This window comes from Chelonia mydas, chromosome 11 (assembly GCF_015237465.2).
Source record: "Chelonia mydas isolate rCheMyd1 chromosome 11, rCheMyd1.pri.v2, whole genome shotgun sequence".
NCBI lineage: Eukaryota > Metazoa > Chordata > Testudines > Cheloniidae > Chelonia > Chelonia mydas.
Window position 1 is genome coordinate 68,122,810 of NC_051251.2, and position 14,320 is coordinate 68,137,129.

At 39.3% G+C, this 14,320-nt stretch overlaps 1 protein-coding gene across 4 annotated transcripts in view; it reads left to right on the forward strand.

The window, feature by feature from the left end:
* Nucleotides 1–14,320, forward strand: part of UBE2F (ubiquitin conjugating enzyme E2 F (putative)) — a 127,845-nt gene that overhangs the window by 46,287 nt on the left and 67,238 nt on the right. For all 4 annotated transcript variants that reach the window (XM_043524947.1, XM_037912005.1, XM_043524946.1 and 1 more), the window contains 2 exons: nucleotides 3,013–3,080; nucleotides 5,621–5,691. In XM_043524947.1, the coding sequence (XP_043380882.1) occupies nucleotides 3,013–3,080; nucleotides 5,621–5,691 (139 nt within the window). The remainder of the gene's footprint in view (nucleotides 1–3,012; nucleotides 3,081–5,620; nucleotides 5,692–14,320) is intronic.

Genomic DNA, 14,320 nt, shown 5'->3' on the forward strand with positions numbered 1-14,320 from the left:
AGCCAGTGCGGCTGGCCCTGGGGGCAGCTGCCTGGGGCCACTGCTCGGTACCCCCCGGCAGCTGGCCCCAGGGACTGCCCGAGCAGCAGCTGTTGTGTCTGGCACCGAGAGCGGCTGGAGCAGCAGCCCTGGGGACAGCCGCACTAGCTGCTGCTTGGCGGCCCCCGGCTGCTGGCCCCATGGATGGCCCAAGCAGTGGCCGATGGGGCTGGCCCCCGGGGGCCTGGCGATGGGGCTGGCCCCCGGGGGCCTGGCGATGGGGCTGGCCCCCGGGGGCCTGGCGATGGGGCTGGCCCCCGGGGGCCTGGCGATGGGGCTGGCCCCCGGGGGCCTGGCGATGGGGCTGGCCCCCGGGGGCAGCCCCAAAGATTTAGTCAGGAGTATTTATAGTAAAGGTCATGGACAGGTCATGGGCCGTGAACTTTTGTTTATTGCTTGTGGCCTGTCCATGACTTTTCTTAAAAATACCCATGACCAAATCGTAGCCTTAATCGTGAGTAATGTAGATGGGTTGCGGGCTTCTGCTGACACAAGTGAGAGATTTCAGTGTGGGGTAAAGACAGAAGAGGGTGAATGGGGACTGAAAAAAGGATGTGGGGGTTCAGAAGCCATGTTGCTCTGGAAGAAGATTTTAGAGAGCTGGTGGAGGAGGAATTGTGACGTATTGTGGACAATATTTTGGAACAAGAACATAAGAACAGCCATACTGGGTCAGACCAAAGATCCATCTAGCCCAGTATACGGTCTTACAACAGTGGACAATACCAGGTACCCCAGAGGGAATGAACAGAACAGGTAATCATCAAGTGATCCATTGCCTGTCTCCCATTCCCAGCTCCTGGCAAACAGAGGCTAGGGACATCATCCTTGCCCATCCTGGCTAATAGCGATTGATGGAGCTATCCTCCACGAATTTATCTAGTTATTTATTTAGCCCGATTATAGTCTTAGCCTTCACAACATCCTCTGGCAAGGAGTTTCACAGATTGACTGTCCGTTATGTGAAGAAATACTTCCTTTTATTTGTTTTAAACCTGCTGCCTATTAATTTCATTTGGTGACCCCCTAGTTCTTGTGTTATGAGGAGGAGTAAATAACGCTTCCTTATTTACTTTTTCCACACCAGTGATGATTTTATAGACCTCTATCATATCCCCCCCTTAGTCGTCTCTTTTCCAAGATGAAAAGTCCCAATCTTATCTATCTATCCTCATATGGAAGCTGTTCCATACCCCTAATCATTTTTGTTGCCCTTTTCTGAACCTTTTCCAATTCCAATATATCTTTTTAGAGATGGGGTGACCACATCTGTATGCAATAGTCAAGATGTGGGCATACAATGGATTTGTAAAGAGGCAATATGATATTTTGTGTCTTATTATCTATCCCTTTCTTAATGATTGCCAACATTCTGTTCGCTTTTTTGACTGCCGCTGCACACTGAGTGGATGTTTTCAGAGAACTATCCACAATGACGCCAAGATCTCTTTCTTGAGTGGTAACAGCTAATTTAGACCCCATCATTTTGTATGTATAGTTGGGGTTATGTTTTCCAATGTGCTTACTTTGCATTTATCGACATTGAATTTCATCTGCCATTTTGTTGCCCAGTCACCCAGTTTTGTGAGATCCCTTTGTAGCTTTTCGCAGTCTGCTTTGGACTTAACTATCTTGAATAGTTTTGTACCTGCAAATTTTGCCACCTCACTGTTTACCCCTTTTCCCAGATCATTTATGAATATGTTGAATAGTACTGGTCCCTGGGGGACACCACTATTCACCTCTCTCCATTCTGAAAACTGACCATTTATTCCTACCCTTTGTTTCCTATGTTTTAACCAGTTACCAATCCAGGAGAGGACCTTCCCTCTTACCCCATGACAGCTTACTTTGCTTAAGAGCCTTTGGTGAGGGACCGTGTCAAAGGCTTTCTGAAAATCTAAGTACACTGTTTCCACTGGATCCCCCTTGTCTGCATGCTTGTTGACAGAAATCTTTAGGTTAATTTATAAAGTACCAAGACATGTAACATTTTATCTGCTTTGTAAGGAATATTTATCTAAGCCAGTTATGGGGACAATGGGAGAAAGCAAGAGGGTGGTGTAGAATAATAATACTACAGAAAGTTGGGACGCCACAACCTCATTTTTAGGCTCGACTGTGGAAAAATATTAAACATAAAAAACAATATCCTTTGGTTTTCTCACAATCATGTTGCAAAGGCCAAACTTTTTTTCCATTGAAGATATTTTGAGTATAAGGAAATACCATAGTTTCTCAGAAACCACTTTGATTAAAAACTGTCAAGGAATTTTGTCCATCAGTAGCATCTGAATTTTCAGTCTAATCATTGACCACTTTGGAGTATTTTCAGGACTGAACTACTTAGGCCTGGTCTTTTTGTACCAGTCTCATGATTTTAGTTAGAAGTGAGATTTTGTTTGTTTGTTAAACCAAAATAGTTATACTACTACAACCTCTAGTGTGGACACAGTTATACTACTTTACAGGTCCTTTAGATGGTAAAGGTTATTCCCTTCCTATATGGGTATAAGCTGTACCTCTGTAAGCATCTGTATACCAGTATAACCAAGTCCACACCAAGGAGATTGTACTGCTTTAACTATATCAGTATAGTTGTTATTGCCAAGTGCTCATAAAGTGGGTCTTGGAGAAGGCCAGTACGATCTCCTTCAAATCCATCTGCATCAGCTCGGGGAAGGTTGTTCTGTGCAGAGGTGACGGTGTGGAAGAAAGCATGAAAGCAAGCAAGGTTAGAGATGTAAGCCTGACAGGAACCCCTGAAATCATGAAGAGCAGGACTGTTAAGAGATTTTAAAATGTAATTTTAGTAAAATGACACATTTTAAAAAGATATGGTGCAAGTATAATGGAATATTTCAATTATGTTGTGATTATCATCTAAGTAATAACTATGCTGTGTCGTCTTTGTGCTCATATAACATTTGTTTTTCTTTTCCTTTAATTTTTTATGTTGTGTTTCTTTAATAGATGAGGGTTATTACCAAGGAGGAAAATTTCAGTTTGAAATTGAAGTTCCTGATGCCTATAACATGGTGGTGAGTATTTGTCATTTTTCTCAGTTGAGACAAGGTGGATGAAGTAATATCTTTTGTTGGACCAAACTTCTGCTTTCACAGAGCTCTTTGTGTTGTCATTTGCATTTGCTGCATATAATGGAATTTCAGACAACTCGCTGTTTTGCTATGTTGTAGGTAAGAATCTCCCATATCTAATGATGTCACCAATTTTATACTTTTGTGGCTAAAATTTCATAGGAATGTTCCTTTGAAGGTGAAAAGATCTGTTCTGTAGGCTGTTTCTGTTTGCAGTAGTCTGGAATAGCCTACTCAGGAGTACAGACTAGAAGTTACACCAATCACATGTGAAAGTCTCCCTGCGAATTCCTCCCATTCCCTCTGCCTTCTTATTTTGTTTAGTGTATTGCTTAAGCATTTCTATAGTAAGCCAACGTGTTCCTGGGGGAGAATGAAAGTGTCTGCTTTCCAAGATTGTCAAACTGGAGCACTTAAGTCAGAAGGTTCAATTTTGATGTTTAATTCATTGAAATGGAGCAGTGGTGACATATGAACAGTGACATTTCTCATTCCCTCTCACCTGCTTTATTTGTTCTCTCCTAGGTACCTAGTTGCTTACTATAGCAGTGTTTAAGTTCATGTCCCAGAAAATAAAACACAGTGGAAATTTTAGCTAGAACTCGTTTTGAAAATATATTTTTTGTTGCTAAATGCAGCACACTTCTTGTATGTATGTGTGGAGTTTGGCTGGGCATGTATTGTATTTAAACAATTTGCCCTTTACCAGCCTCAAAATTTTTTGTAATTCATGATTTTAGTCTTGATTCTGCATGGATCAGTTTTAGACAGAAAGCCTAGCACGTTGGCGACTCCTGATTGGGGACTCGAGATGCTACTGTAATACAAATAAGCATTTCACATTCTTAGTGCTTTCAGCTGAGAATCATCATCAGAGATCCCTGATATAATGAAGCTAATTTGAAGTGAAAGAAGATCAAAGAATTCTTCGATTTTCTTGTTCTATTTTAAAAAAATGGCTTGGTTCTCTTGGTTTGCCATTGCTAAGTAGGTGATTTTGTGTGTTGTGACCATTCAAGGTGACATAGTGTGTAGGATCATGACTGAAGGGCTGTCTGAAGGCTTGGCACTGAGACTGAACTCCTCTCGGATAGGATCCAATCATTCCAGCCCTTTAGATTTTCTCCAGGACCAAGCTTTGGGTATAGAGCACCATTTTAAGGAGCCTTGCATGCCATAGAACTAACAGGCTTCAGTATTTTCCTCTGTGCCAAAAATATCTGCTTCAGACTCAGGGCTTCGTTTGGTGTCCCTCTAGCATTTTCCACACTCTCTTCACTGAGAGCAGAAGGGAAGGAGAGCTAGCTTTCCATCTTGAGAGCCCTAGGTGCCCTTTTCCGCATTAAAACGAGGACTTTCCACAATCCTCTAACCACAGAACAGGCACAGTGCAGGCAGTGAATTCCCACCACTGTTCCCTTCACCTTATTCACAGGCAGCTGGACTGAGAGTTTAGAATGTGTCCTTAAATTTTTGAAGACCACGAAGACTTTGGATTAACGGACAGACCAATATATGAGACAATATATGAGATTATTTCTGTGGAGAGATGTTATCAGAACCATTTTATCTCTTGGCTGAGGGCTTTATATAAACTATGGAGAAATTGTTTAAAAAAAAAAGTTACAATTGTTACAATACATGATTTATTTGACATTTATGAAACATAATGGCTAATGCTTGAAACGCAGTATACCAGCTGGAAGAAATCAATCGCTTGATTTAAAAAGCGAATATTGTAATATGGAGAATTTGGATGGAATAACTTGCTGTTGCTAATCTGTTAGAATTGTTTGATTTTCCTTTGACTGACTTAAACTAGAACAATGAGGCTCTGTTTTGGAATCTGATTTTTTTTAAAATGTGCATTTATCAACATGTATTAAAAATGAGCTATAGTATCCGTTGGAGCTACATGCTGAATTGAGTTTAGTGATGTCACTGTATCAAGATTTAAAAACCCAAGAAATAGTAAAATGGAACAGTTATCCTCGGTACTTCTGTGGACATTTAAAAACAGGAAATACTTTCCTTACCCAGAAAGAAAAGGAGGACTTCGATGAAGTGAGCTGTAGCTCACGAAAGCTTATGCTCAAATAAATTGGTTAGTCTCTAAGGTGCCACAAGTCCTCCTTTTCTTTTTGCGAATACAGACTAACACGGCTGCTACTCTGAAACCTTTCCTTACCCAGAAAATTATTGAGAAGGTGAAATCATACTGGAAAGAATCTTTGCTCTTCCTCCACTTGTTTACAAAGCCAAAAACCTGAATATAACACTGAATGGGAAAGCAGCAGTGTCACTGTATTTTATATCCTGTTCTGCTCCATAAGGTAACTGCCAGATTAACATTAGTACTTGGACTGAGGTCACCCAAATTTAAATTTTAGCTTCCAGGAACTGTACAATTCATAATGGTTTGTTGGTGATTTAACTTATTTGAAAGGACAGCATTGTAATCTGTTTGTTTTGTATTTTGGCAGCCTCCAAAGGTAAAATGTTTGACTAGAATCTGGCATCCGAACATCACCGAGACGGGTGAAATCTGTTTAAGGTAATTAACAGCCTTCTTTTATTGTCACTTCAAAGTTTTTGTAGAGATCATGACCCTTGTACATAATTCTCACTTCAGCACCAGTAGACAGATAATGTCTCATACTTAAATTTGATCCTTAGAAGTAAAGGAAACTTCCTGAAAATATTTTAGACCATTGTAATACCAAACAGATATCAGTTGTAAACCCAGATGAATCCAAACCGTTTCTGTTTCAGAAGAAAAAAAGATCATAAATGCATCCAAATCAAATAGGTATTCTGTGGCATCCAATATCCTTTTGAATCCATCCTTCCAAAATATAGCAATGCCCTCTAATTAGTCAGAACATAGCTTCCTTTAAAATTTCTCCCAATCTGCAGAAGATTTTCTGCCCTGCAACATAAATTCCATTGATTTCCTGTAAAAGAGATTTGCTTCTTGTAGAAGAGAGTTTTAAATTCCTAGTTCTGTGTGCTTTTGACTAAGACCTGGCTTTGCAACCATTTACCTAACTACCCAATGTTGTTGCAAGGCCGAATGATGAATGAAGCCGGGTGGAGTGGTAAGAGGCGATTTATTCAGTTACAGCATCCAGACCACTCGTTTCCCTCCATCTCGTGACCAGTGAAGTGAGCCCCGGGTTATGATTACAGCATCTCTTATCCCTACTCTTCTCTTGGTACTTGCCCTATCCCTTACCTTCTGAATTATCCTTTTGTTTCCTAATATGGTGAGGATTACCCCTTCCCGGACCTGAACGGTTTGCTTCCTAATATGGAGAGGCTACCTTTCCGTGGACCCTACCTATTTGATTTCTTATATGGTGCATTTTGAAGCCCTATTTTACTGGCAGCAGATTGGGTAACTGAATAGCCTAACTTACGGTAAGGCCCCAAATTAGGGAGCTTTGTGGCTTAATTTATGAGAGGATGCTACTCCCGAGGCAATACTTGTATTGCCCTCTTTCCTGTCAGACAGGGGCTCCCTATGCAGCTGAGGGTCATCTTGCTTCCAAGCTGGGGTTTCTGCGGAGAATTATGAAGGCAGGCTCTTATGGCTGGATCCTGCCTTCAGCTCCCCATAGGCCAGATACAACGCTGAGATCCCCTTTATTCCCACACCCACACCCAATTGTAGGATTTAAAGGATTCTGTGTCATTGCATGCTGGCTATTGAGATCTCTTGCAGAAAAGAACAAATAAACTGTGAACTGGCCAAGCATGCTAAATTTCTCCTTTTCTACCTACAGCGTTGCTACTAGAGAGACATAGATTGAGCCTGCATCAAATTAAAGGAGGTTTAGAATTTTCTTGTGTCTAGAATCTTAAGAACCCATGTTCTAATTTAGCATATGATGTAACTATTTGCATTTGATCTTACACTTTCGCCATTTCCAGTTAAAACCAAAGGTCATTTTTCCATAGTAGAAAAATATATAGCCTCTATCTTTGTGATCGTTAATTTGAGGCAGATTAACTTTAATAGCTCCTATTCTTCCCCAAAGTCGTCGTCTTGGAATATTCCATCGATGTCTTCCCTAATGTTTTGAATTATAGGATCCAGGTGGTTTTAAATTATCCCACACTTTAAACCCTTATTTAGTTTAAAGCCTAAAATATTTTAAACCCTAGGAGACTGTTTAAATTTTCCAGGGGGAAAAAATTGGTAGGATGTTAGTTACGTTAGACAAAAATCTTGGATTTTGACAATAACAAACTACTTGTACGAATGGCAAATTTATTAAATTTCAATATGTAATATAAAACTGATATGATGATAAAGTGTAAGAAAAATAACCATATATTATCCTCTTACGATAGTGAGATCAAATTTAGCCCAAAGTATAGGTTTTAAAATTAACTTTTTCAAAAACACGACTAGTAAAATGTTTGTGATTTAAAAAACAAAGATAAACTAATTTTTTAAAAATAAACATTTCTTTACCTAAATATTACAGCATGAGAACCTAATAGTGAAATTGATTAGAAAGTGATTGTAAGCAAAAATCAAATGTGTGACAAGTTTGTCAAGCTAATAGAAATGAAAAAAAGAAATACAGCATAAACAGTGAAAATAAACAAAATTAATAAACCTGTTTTAAAATCCAAGGTAGGGCTTATAATATAATATAATAATTATAATATAATATATAATATGGTAGATAAGGAAATAATTAAGAAAAACCTTGTTTTTCATACAGCTGTGCTCCTTTAAATTTAAAGTTTGTAATAGTCTTCTACCCAATATGGTGCATAAAGATATGATGCTTTAATAGGAAAGCTTGTCATACCTTCAATATGGCAGCCAGGCATATAGTTTAGTAAGCTGCAAGGCACGTGCAAACTATTGTTTCGAAAGCATGTTCTATTTTCTGTATTTCTAAGGAGTTAATTATAATCAAAGTACAAAGTGCTAAAGCATTTTTGTGTGTGCTTCTTACCATGCTGGTTCTACGCCTGTCAGAGTACTCCATGGGAGGAATAAAGTGTGTGGTGGTGCCACATGTCTTAGCAATAGTGCACATACATTTTACTTACAATAACACGTTTGCTTATATAAACTGGCTTTGGAAATGCAGAGCTTTGCCAACCAACATGCAGCCCTCCCCTAGGACCTCTGCCCCTCCACTGGATCTGCATACAGATGAGTGGGGCTATCATCAGCACAGTAAAGAACAGAAAGAGTAGGACTTCAGTGTTGGCACTAACATGTAGAATCACATCTTTATCATGTGGAATAGTTACAGAAAAAGGAATGTTGAGGTTAGCTATCTAAAATGTGGAGAAATGTAACAGTTATTCCCTGGGCATTTTTAACCTGTTTCCCTTCAAACAGTTAAATCAAGTCAGTCTGTGCAACAACCGAATGTGTGTACACAGACAACCGTAATGTAAAGATACAGGATTGCTATTCTTAAACTTAAGTGTTCAAATCCACACAGTTTCTTCAGAAATCTACCAGGTACCCAAACCTTTGCACTTGATGACCTAGATGAATTTTTCATTCAAGCAACAGAGGGGTTGTTTTAGATTAAGTATTCAGAGATTAAATAGTTTTTATATTATGTACCTTTGGAGGTGTTTTTTCAGTATTTTTAGTTTTAATTAGTTGTCTGTCAACATTAAAACCAGTTTAACACTGGAATGTTGTAATTAGGCTGCTTTATGCAATACACAAGTAGAAGGCAGGGTAAGCCCTTTCTTTTAGAGTCTGTGCTGAAATCCCTGAATTAGTCTGATTGTGAAAGATTTTACTTTAAAAGCCAGAAATCTTTAAAATGTTCTAAAGACTTATGAAGTTTTCAGAAGTATTTTTAATTTTGATTAAATTTCAGCTAATCCACATAGGAGAATACTATATTTTCTATGGGAGACAGTTATGTTAGAGAAATTCAATATCAGAGAGTTTGGTACTAGATTTGGAAACAAAAGACTACAATAACTACTGCTTTTTAGGGACCTGATTCTCAATTTTTGAAGACCTATTTTGTGCCTGCAGTGGATTTTCAGGAAATAAAATTGGCTTTTAGGTACAAAATTATTCCTGGCTTATTTTGCTACTTAAAATACTTAACTAGCATTTTTTCCAAACTTTAATTTCTACTTCCTAAATAAATATATGTTTATATTATGGTATGTGATCATCATAAGAATGGCCATACTGGGTCAGATCAATGGTCCACCTAGCCCAGTATCCTGTCTTCCATCAGTGGCCGATGCCAGTGCTTCAAATGGAATGAGCAGATTAGGGCAATTATCAAATGATCCATCCCCTGTTATCCAGGCCCCGTATCTGGCATTAAGAGACTTAGGGACACCCAGAGCATGGGGTTGCATCCCCGACCATCTTGGCAAATGGCCATTGATGGATCTACCCTCCATGAATTTATCTAATTGTTTTTTTTAACCCAGTTATGCTTTTGGCCTTCACAACATCCCCTGGCAACAAGTTCTATAGGTTGACAATACATTGACAAGAAATACTCCCTTTTGTTTGCTTTAAACCTGCTGCCTATTAATTTCATTGGTGACCCCTAGGACGTCTGTTATGTGAAATCACACTTCCTTATTCACTTTCTCCACGCCATTCATGATTTTATAGACCTCTATCATATTCCACTTAGTCATCTCTTTTCCAAGTTGAACAGTCCCAGTTTTTTTTATGGGACTTCTTTCTGGAAGCTATTCAATACTGTTAATCATATTTGTTGCCCTTGTCTGTAGTACCTTTTCCATTTCTAATATATCTTTTTTGAGATGGGGTGACCATAACTGCATGCTGTATTCAAGCTATGGGCGTACCATGGATTTATATAATGACATTATGATATTTTCTGTCTCCTTATCTATCCCTTGCCTAATGATTCCTAATATTCTGATAGATTTTTTGACTGCTGCTGCACATTAAGCGGATGTTTTCAGAGAACTTGGTGTAGAGAAAGTAAATAAGGAAGTGTTATTTACTCCTTCTCATAACACAAGAAATAGGGGGTCACCAAATGAAATTAATAGGCAGCAGGTTTAAAACAAACAAAAGGAAGTATTTTTTCACACAATGCACAGTCAACCTGTGGAACTCCTTGCCAGAGGATGTTGTGAATGCCAAGACTATAACAGGGTTCAAAAAAGAACTAGATAAATTCATGGAGGATAGGTCCATCAATGGCTATTAGCCAGGATGGGCAGGAATGGCATCCTTAGCCTCTGTTTGCCAGAAGTTCGGAATGGGTGACGGGATGGATCACTTGATCATTACCTGCTCTGTTCATTTTCTCTGAGGCACCTGGCATTGGCCACTGTCGGAAGACAGGATACTGGGCTGGATGGACCTTTGGTCTGACCCAGTAATGGCCATTCTTATGTTCTTAACTATCCACAATGACTCCAAGATCTTTCTTGAGTTGTAACAGCTAATTTAGACCCCATCACTTTGTAGGTACAGTTGGGATTGTTTTCCAGTATGCATCTTATAGGAAACCATTCCATAGTAAGAACCAAAAAACGTGTAAAACTCACCTTAGCAAATTTCATAAAGATTTGGTTAGGAAAACTTCAGAAATATTTTAAGGGTTATTATGTTTTACTCAAATATTAAATAGGCTTCTTCATTGTGATGTTGCCTCCATTGATGCAAGCTTCTGGCATATTTCAGGAACCCTCGGGAATACACAATTTGTGGTTTGTTTCATGCTCCAGTATACCTTTTTCTTGAACCTCTGCTGTACGTTTCTGCTTTTTCTATTTGATCTCATCCACTTACTTTGTTGACCTTTATTATTAATTGATATAATGTATCAGAATGTCTGAGCCTGGAGATAGACAACACCCCAAGATTTTACTGTGTTTTGCGTTCGCTTTTTCTTTTTGTGGAATCAAGTGGTCAACATTGTTGAAAGTGGTTCTTTTTTTCCTTTGAAATTGACTCTGATCTTAGCCTGAGAAACATTCCTTCCAATGCTGAAAGGAAAATATCTAGATTTTTACAGAAACTCTAAACTGTTGTTGACAAAGAAGGTGTTCTTTTACATGAAGCGAATCTTTTCTGGGACTGATCTCTCAATTATATTTGTTTACTCATGTAGGATGTAATTCTCATTTTATAAGAGTTTTTTTGCAAATTCTTTTTAGATACTATATATAAAGAAAGCTGTGCACACTTTGTTAACCCTGAAAGGGTGAACAACCAGACAACAGAGTGGTTCAGTCTGAACACTGGCATGTAACAGGGCTGTATTTTAACTTTATTTTATTGTTGTTTGGCATTCTCATGGTCTGGATACTGTGGAAGTGTGTTAGCAACACAAACAGTGGTATAGCATGGGGAAATGGCAAATGCCTAGAAGACCTAGACTTTGCTGATGATCTTGCACTACTGAGTGACATCTCCAAATAGTTACAAAGACAGCCCGTCAAAAACCTCAGACCATGCAGGGCTTAGAATAAGTAATGGTAAAACAAACATCCTTAAAACCCAGACAGTTTAGTAACATCACATTAGAATGCAAAAATATCAAGGAACAATTCATCTACCTGGGCACCACCATATTGGCCAACGGAGACCTCAAGAAGGAAGTGACGTCAATGGTAGAAAAGGCGTCCATAGCATTTACTAAACTTAGCAGTATATGGAAATTAAAGATGTAGCACCAGAACAAAATGGAAAATTTTTCATTCAAATGTAATCTGTGCTAACGTACGAGAATTGGAGATGTTATACTGAAAAGAAGATTTCAGAGTAACAGCCGTGTTAGTCTGTATTCGCAAAAAGAAAAGGAGGACTTGTGGCACCTTAGAGACTAACCAATTTATTTGAGCATGAGCTTTTGTGAGCTACAGCTCACTTCATCGGATGCATCCGATGAAGTGAGCTGTAGCTCACGAAAGCTCATGCTCAAATAAATTGGTTAGTCTCTAAGGTGCCACAAGTCCTCCTTTTCTTTTTTTGAAAAGAAGATGCTTTTGAAAATAAGTTCCTGTAAAAGATTCTGGGCATTGGTTGGAAAGACTTCATTACCAATGAAGAGATCTAAGAAATCACCAATCAGTGGCTTGTTTCCACCCTCAGAAGAAAGTACTAGAAATTTTGGGGGCATGCACTCCAGATGCCATCACACAGACTCCCACATGAAGCTGTCAAGTGGAAACCAACTAGTGTCGGGAAACGAGGGCACCCAAAAGAAATCTTAAGAGGAATCTTTAGCAGGGAGGGCAGAACAGTCAGTCTTCATACCATAGAGCAGATGGATGCAGTGGCAAATGACAGCGGAATGGAAGAGACTAGTTTGCCTCCGTGTGCCAACGTTGGTCTGGAAAGGATATAACATATATGCACTTCAGTGTTAGGATATAGATATTCAGGCCTGTCTGTAAAGGCCTATACTCTAAGAATTTTGGTGTATTCTTATCACTTGGCTAGTTATAGAGGTACAAAAGAGAATCAAAATCACTGTCTGCCGGTGTAAGGGCCTTTTCTTACTGTGACAGTCTGAGGCCCTGTGCTTAAGCTAAGGCCTTTGGCTAAGCAGCAGAGGCAGCCATAAGCTAGGAAGCGACAGGTCGCATCCTCACATTCCAAACTAGTCACATTGAAAGAAGGTGCTATTGGGCTGTTAGGAATACAATCCTGTCCTGATAATGCCTATCACCTCCAGAGAAAGGGAAGTGCCTAGAAAATGTAAAAGGAAACAGCATCCTGTCTGGCACGAACTCACTTATCAATACTGGGATGTGAAATCCTCACTTCTGTATTGTTTTGTCATTATAGTTCCCACTTTGCTATTGTTTGTCTGTATAATCTCTGTCTGGTTCTGTGATTGTTCCTGTCTGCTGTATAATTAATTTTGCTGGGTGTAAACTAATTAAGGTGGTGGGATATAATTGGTTACATAATCATGTTACAATATGTTAGGTTTGGTTAGTTAAATTTCAGGAAAATGATTGGTTAAGGTATAGCTAAGCAGAACTCAAGTTTTACTATATAATCTGTAGTCAATGAGGAAGTGGGTGGGCGTGGGTGGGAGGGGGTGGCCGTGGGTGGGAGATGGGAACAGGGAATGGGGGTAAGGAAATTGGAATCATGTTTTGCTAAAGGGGGAGACGGGAACAGGGAATGGGAGTGGGGAAACTGGAATCCTGTTTTGCTAAGGGCAGGAATGGGAACAGGGACACAGGTGTAAGGCTCTGTGGTGTCAGAGCTGGGAAGGAGGATACTAAGGAAGGAAACTGGAATCATGCTTGCTGGAAGTTCACCCCAATAAACATCGAATTGTTTGCACCTTTGGACTTCGGGTATTGTTGCTCTCTATTCATGCGAGAAGGACCAGGGAAGTGAGTGGGTGAAGGAATAAGCCCCCTAACATTCAGTGTTGCCAGAATTGGGTCACATCTGTAGATAATTCTGAAAGTTAGTGAGTACTCGGGAGAAGCCATAGAGTAGGATTGATGGCTTTGATTTAAGAACCTTTGTTGGAAATCGTACTTGACAGTGTCCCAACAGGAATTTAAATGTAGCTAAATTTTAAAATGTACTCCTGTGAAATGAGTAAGGCTCCTTTTTTGTATTCAAGGAAAACAGATAAGTGTGATATAGAAAATAGAATATGCCATTTTAAATTTAAAAATTCTAGATATTAAGATGTGGTCATGGGAGTTTCAACTCTTCTGTGATTATGGATGGTCTGGCTTTATATTCTTGAACCAGACCCAAATTTAGACAAAGGAAATTGGAGTATTTTCTTATCTTCCTCCCCCTGCACTCTTTGCGAAAGACCTGCCTGCTTGTAATCCACTTATTCCAGAGCAACCCAGTCTTTCTTTCAGTCAGCATTCCCTGCAACCTGAAATTACATGAATAACCTCAGCCATACTAGAGGTTGTACAGATTTAGCGTTTTTTCTTAAAAACAATCGCTCCTAACCAAAATAGTTACATTGGTACAAAAATTGTATATAGATCATGGTTTAGTCTGTTCCTCAGAGCTTCGAGTAACTTATTGGAACTAGTTTCTGACACTTGTGTATTGTAAGCTACTGTATCTGCGCTTTTATTTAGTTCAGGAATTTGGTTTTCCTGAAAGAGTTGATGACCTCACCAGTCGGTAAAAAGCAGCAAATCCCTCCACTACTCCCTTTAAGTGCTTCTTTTGCCGT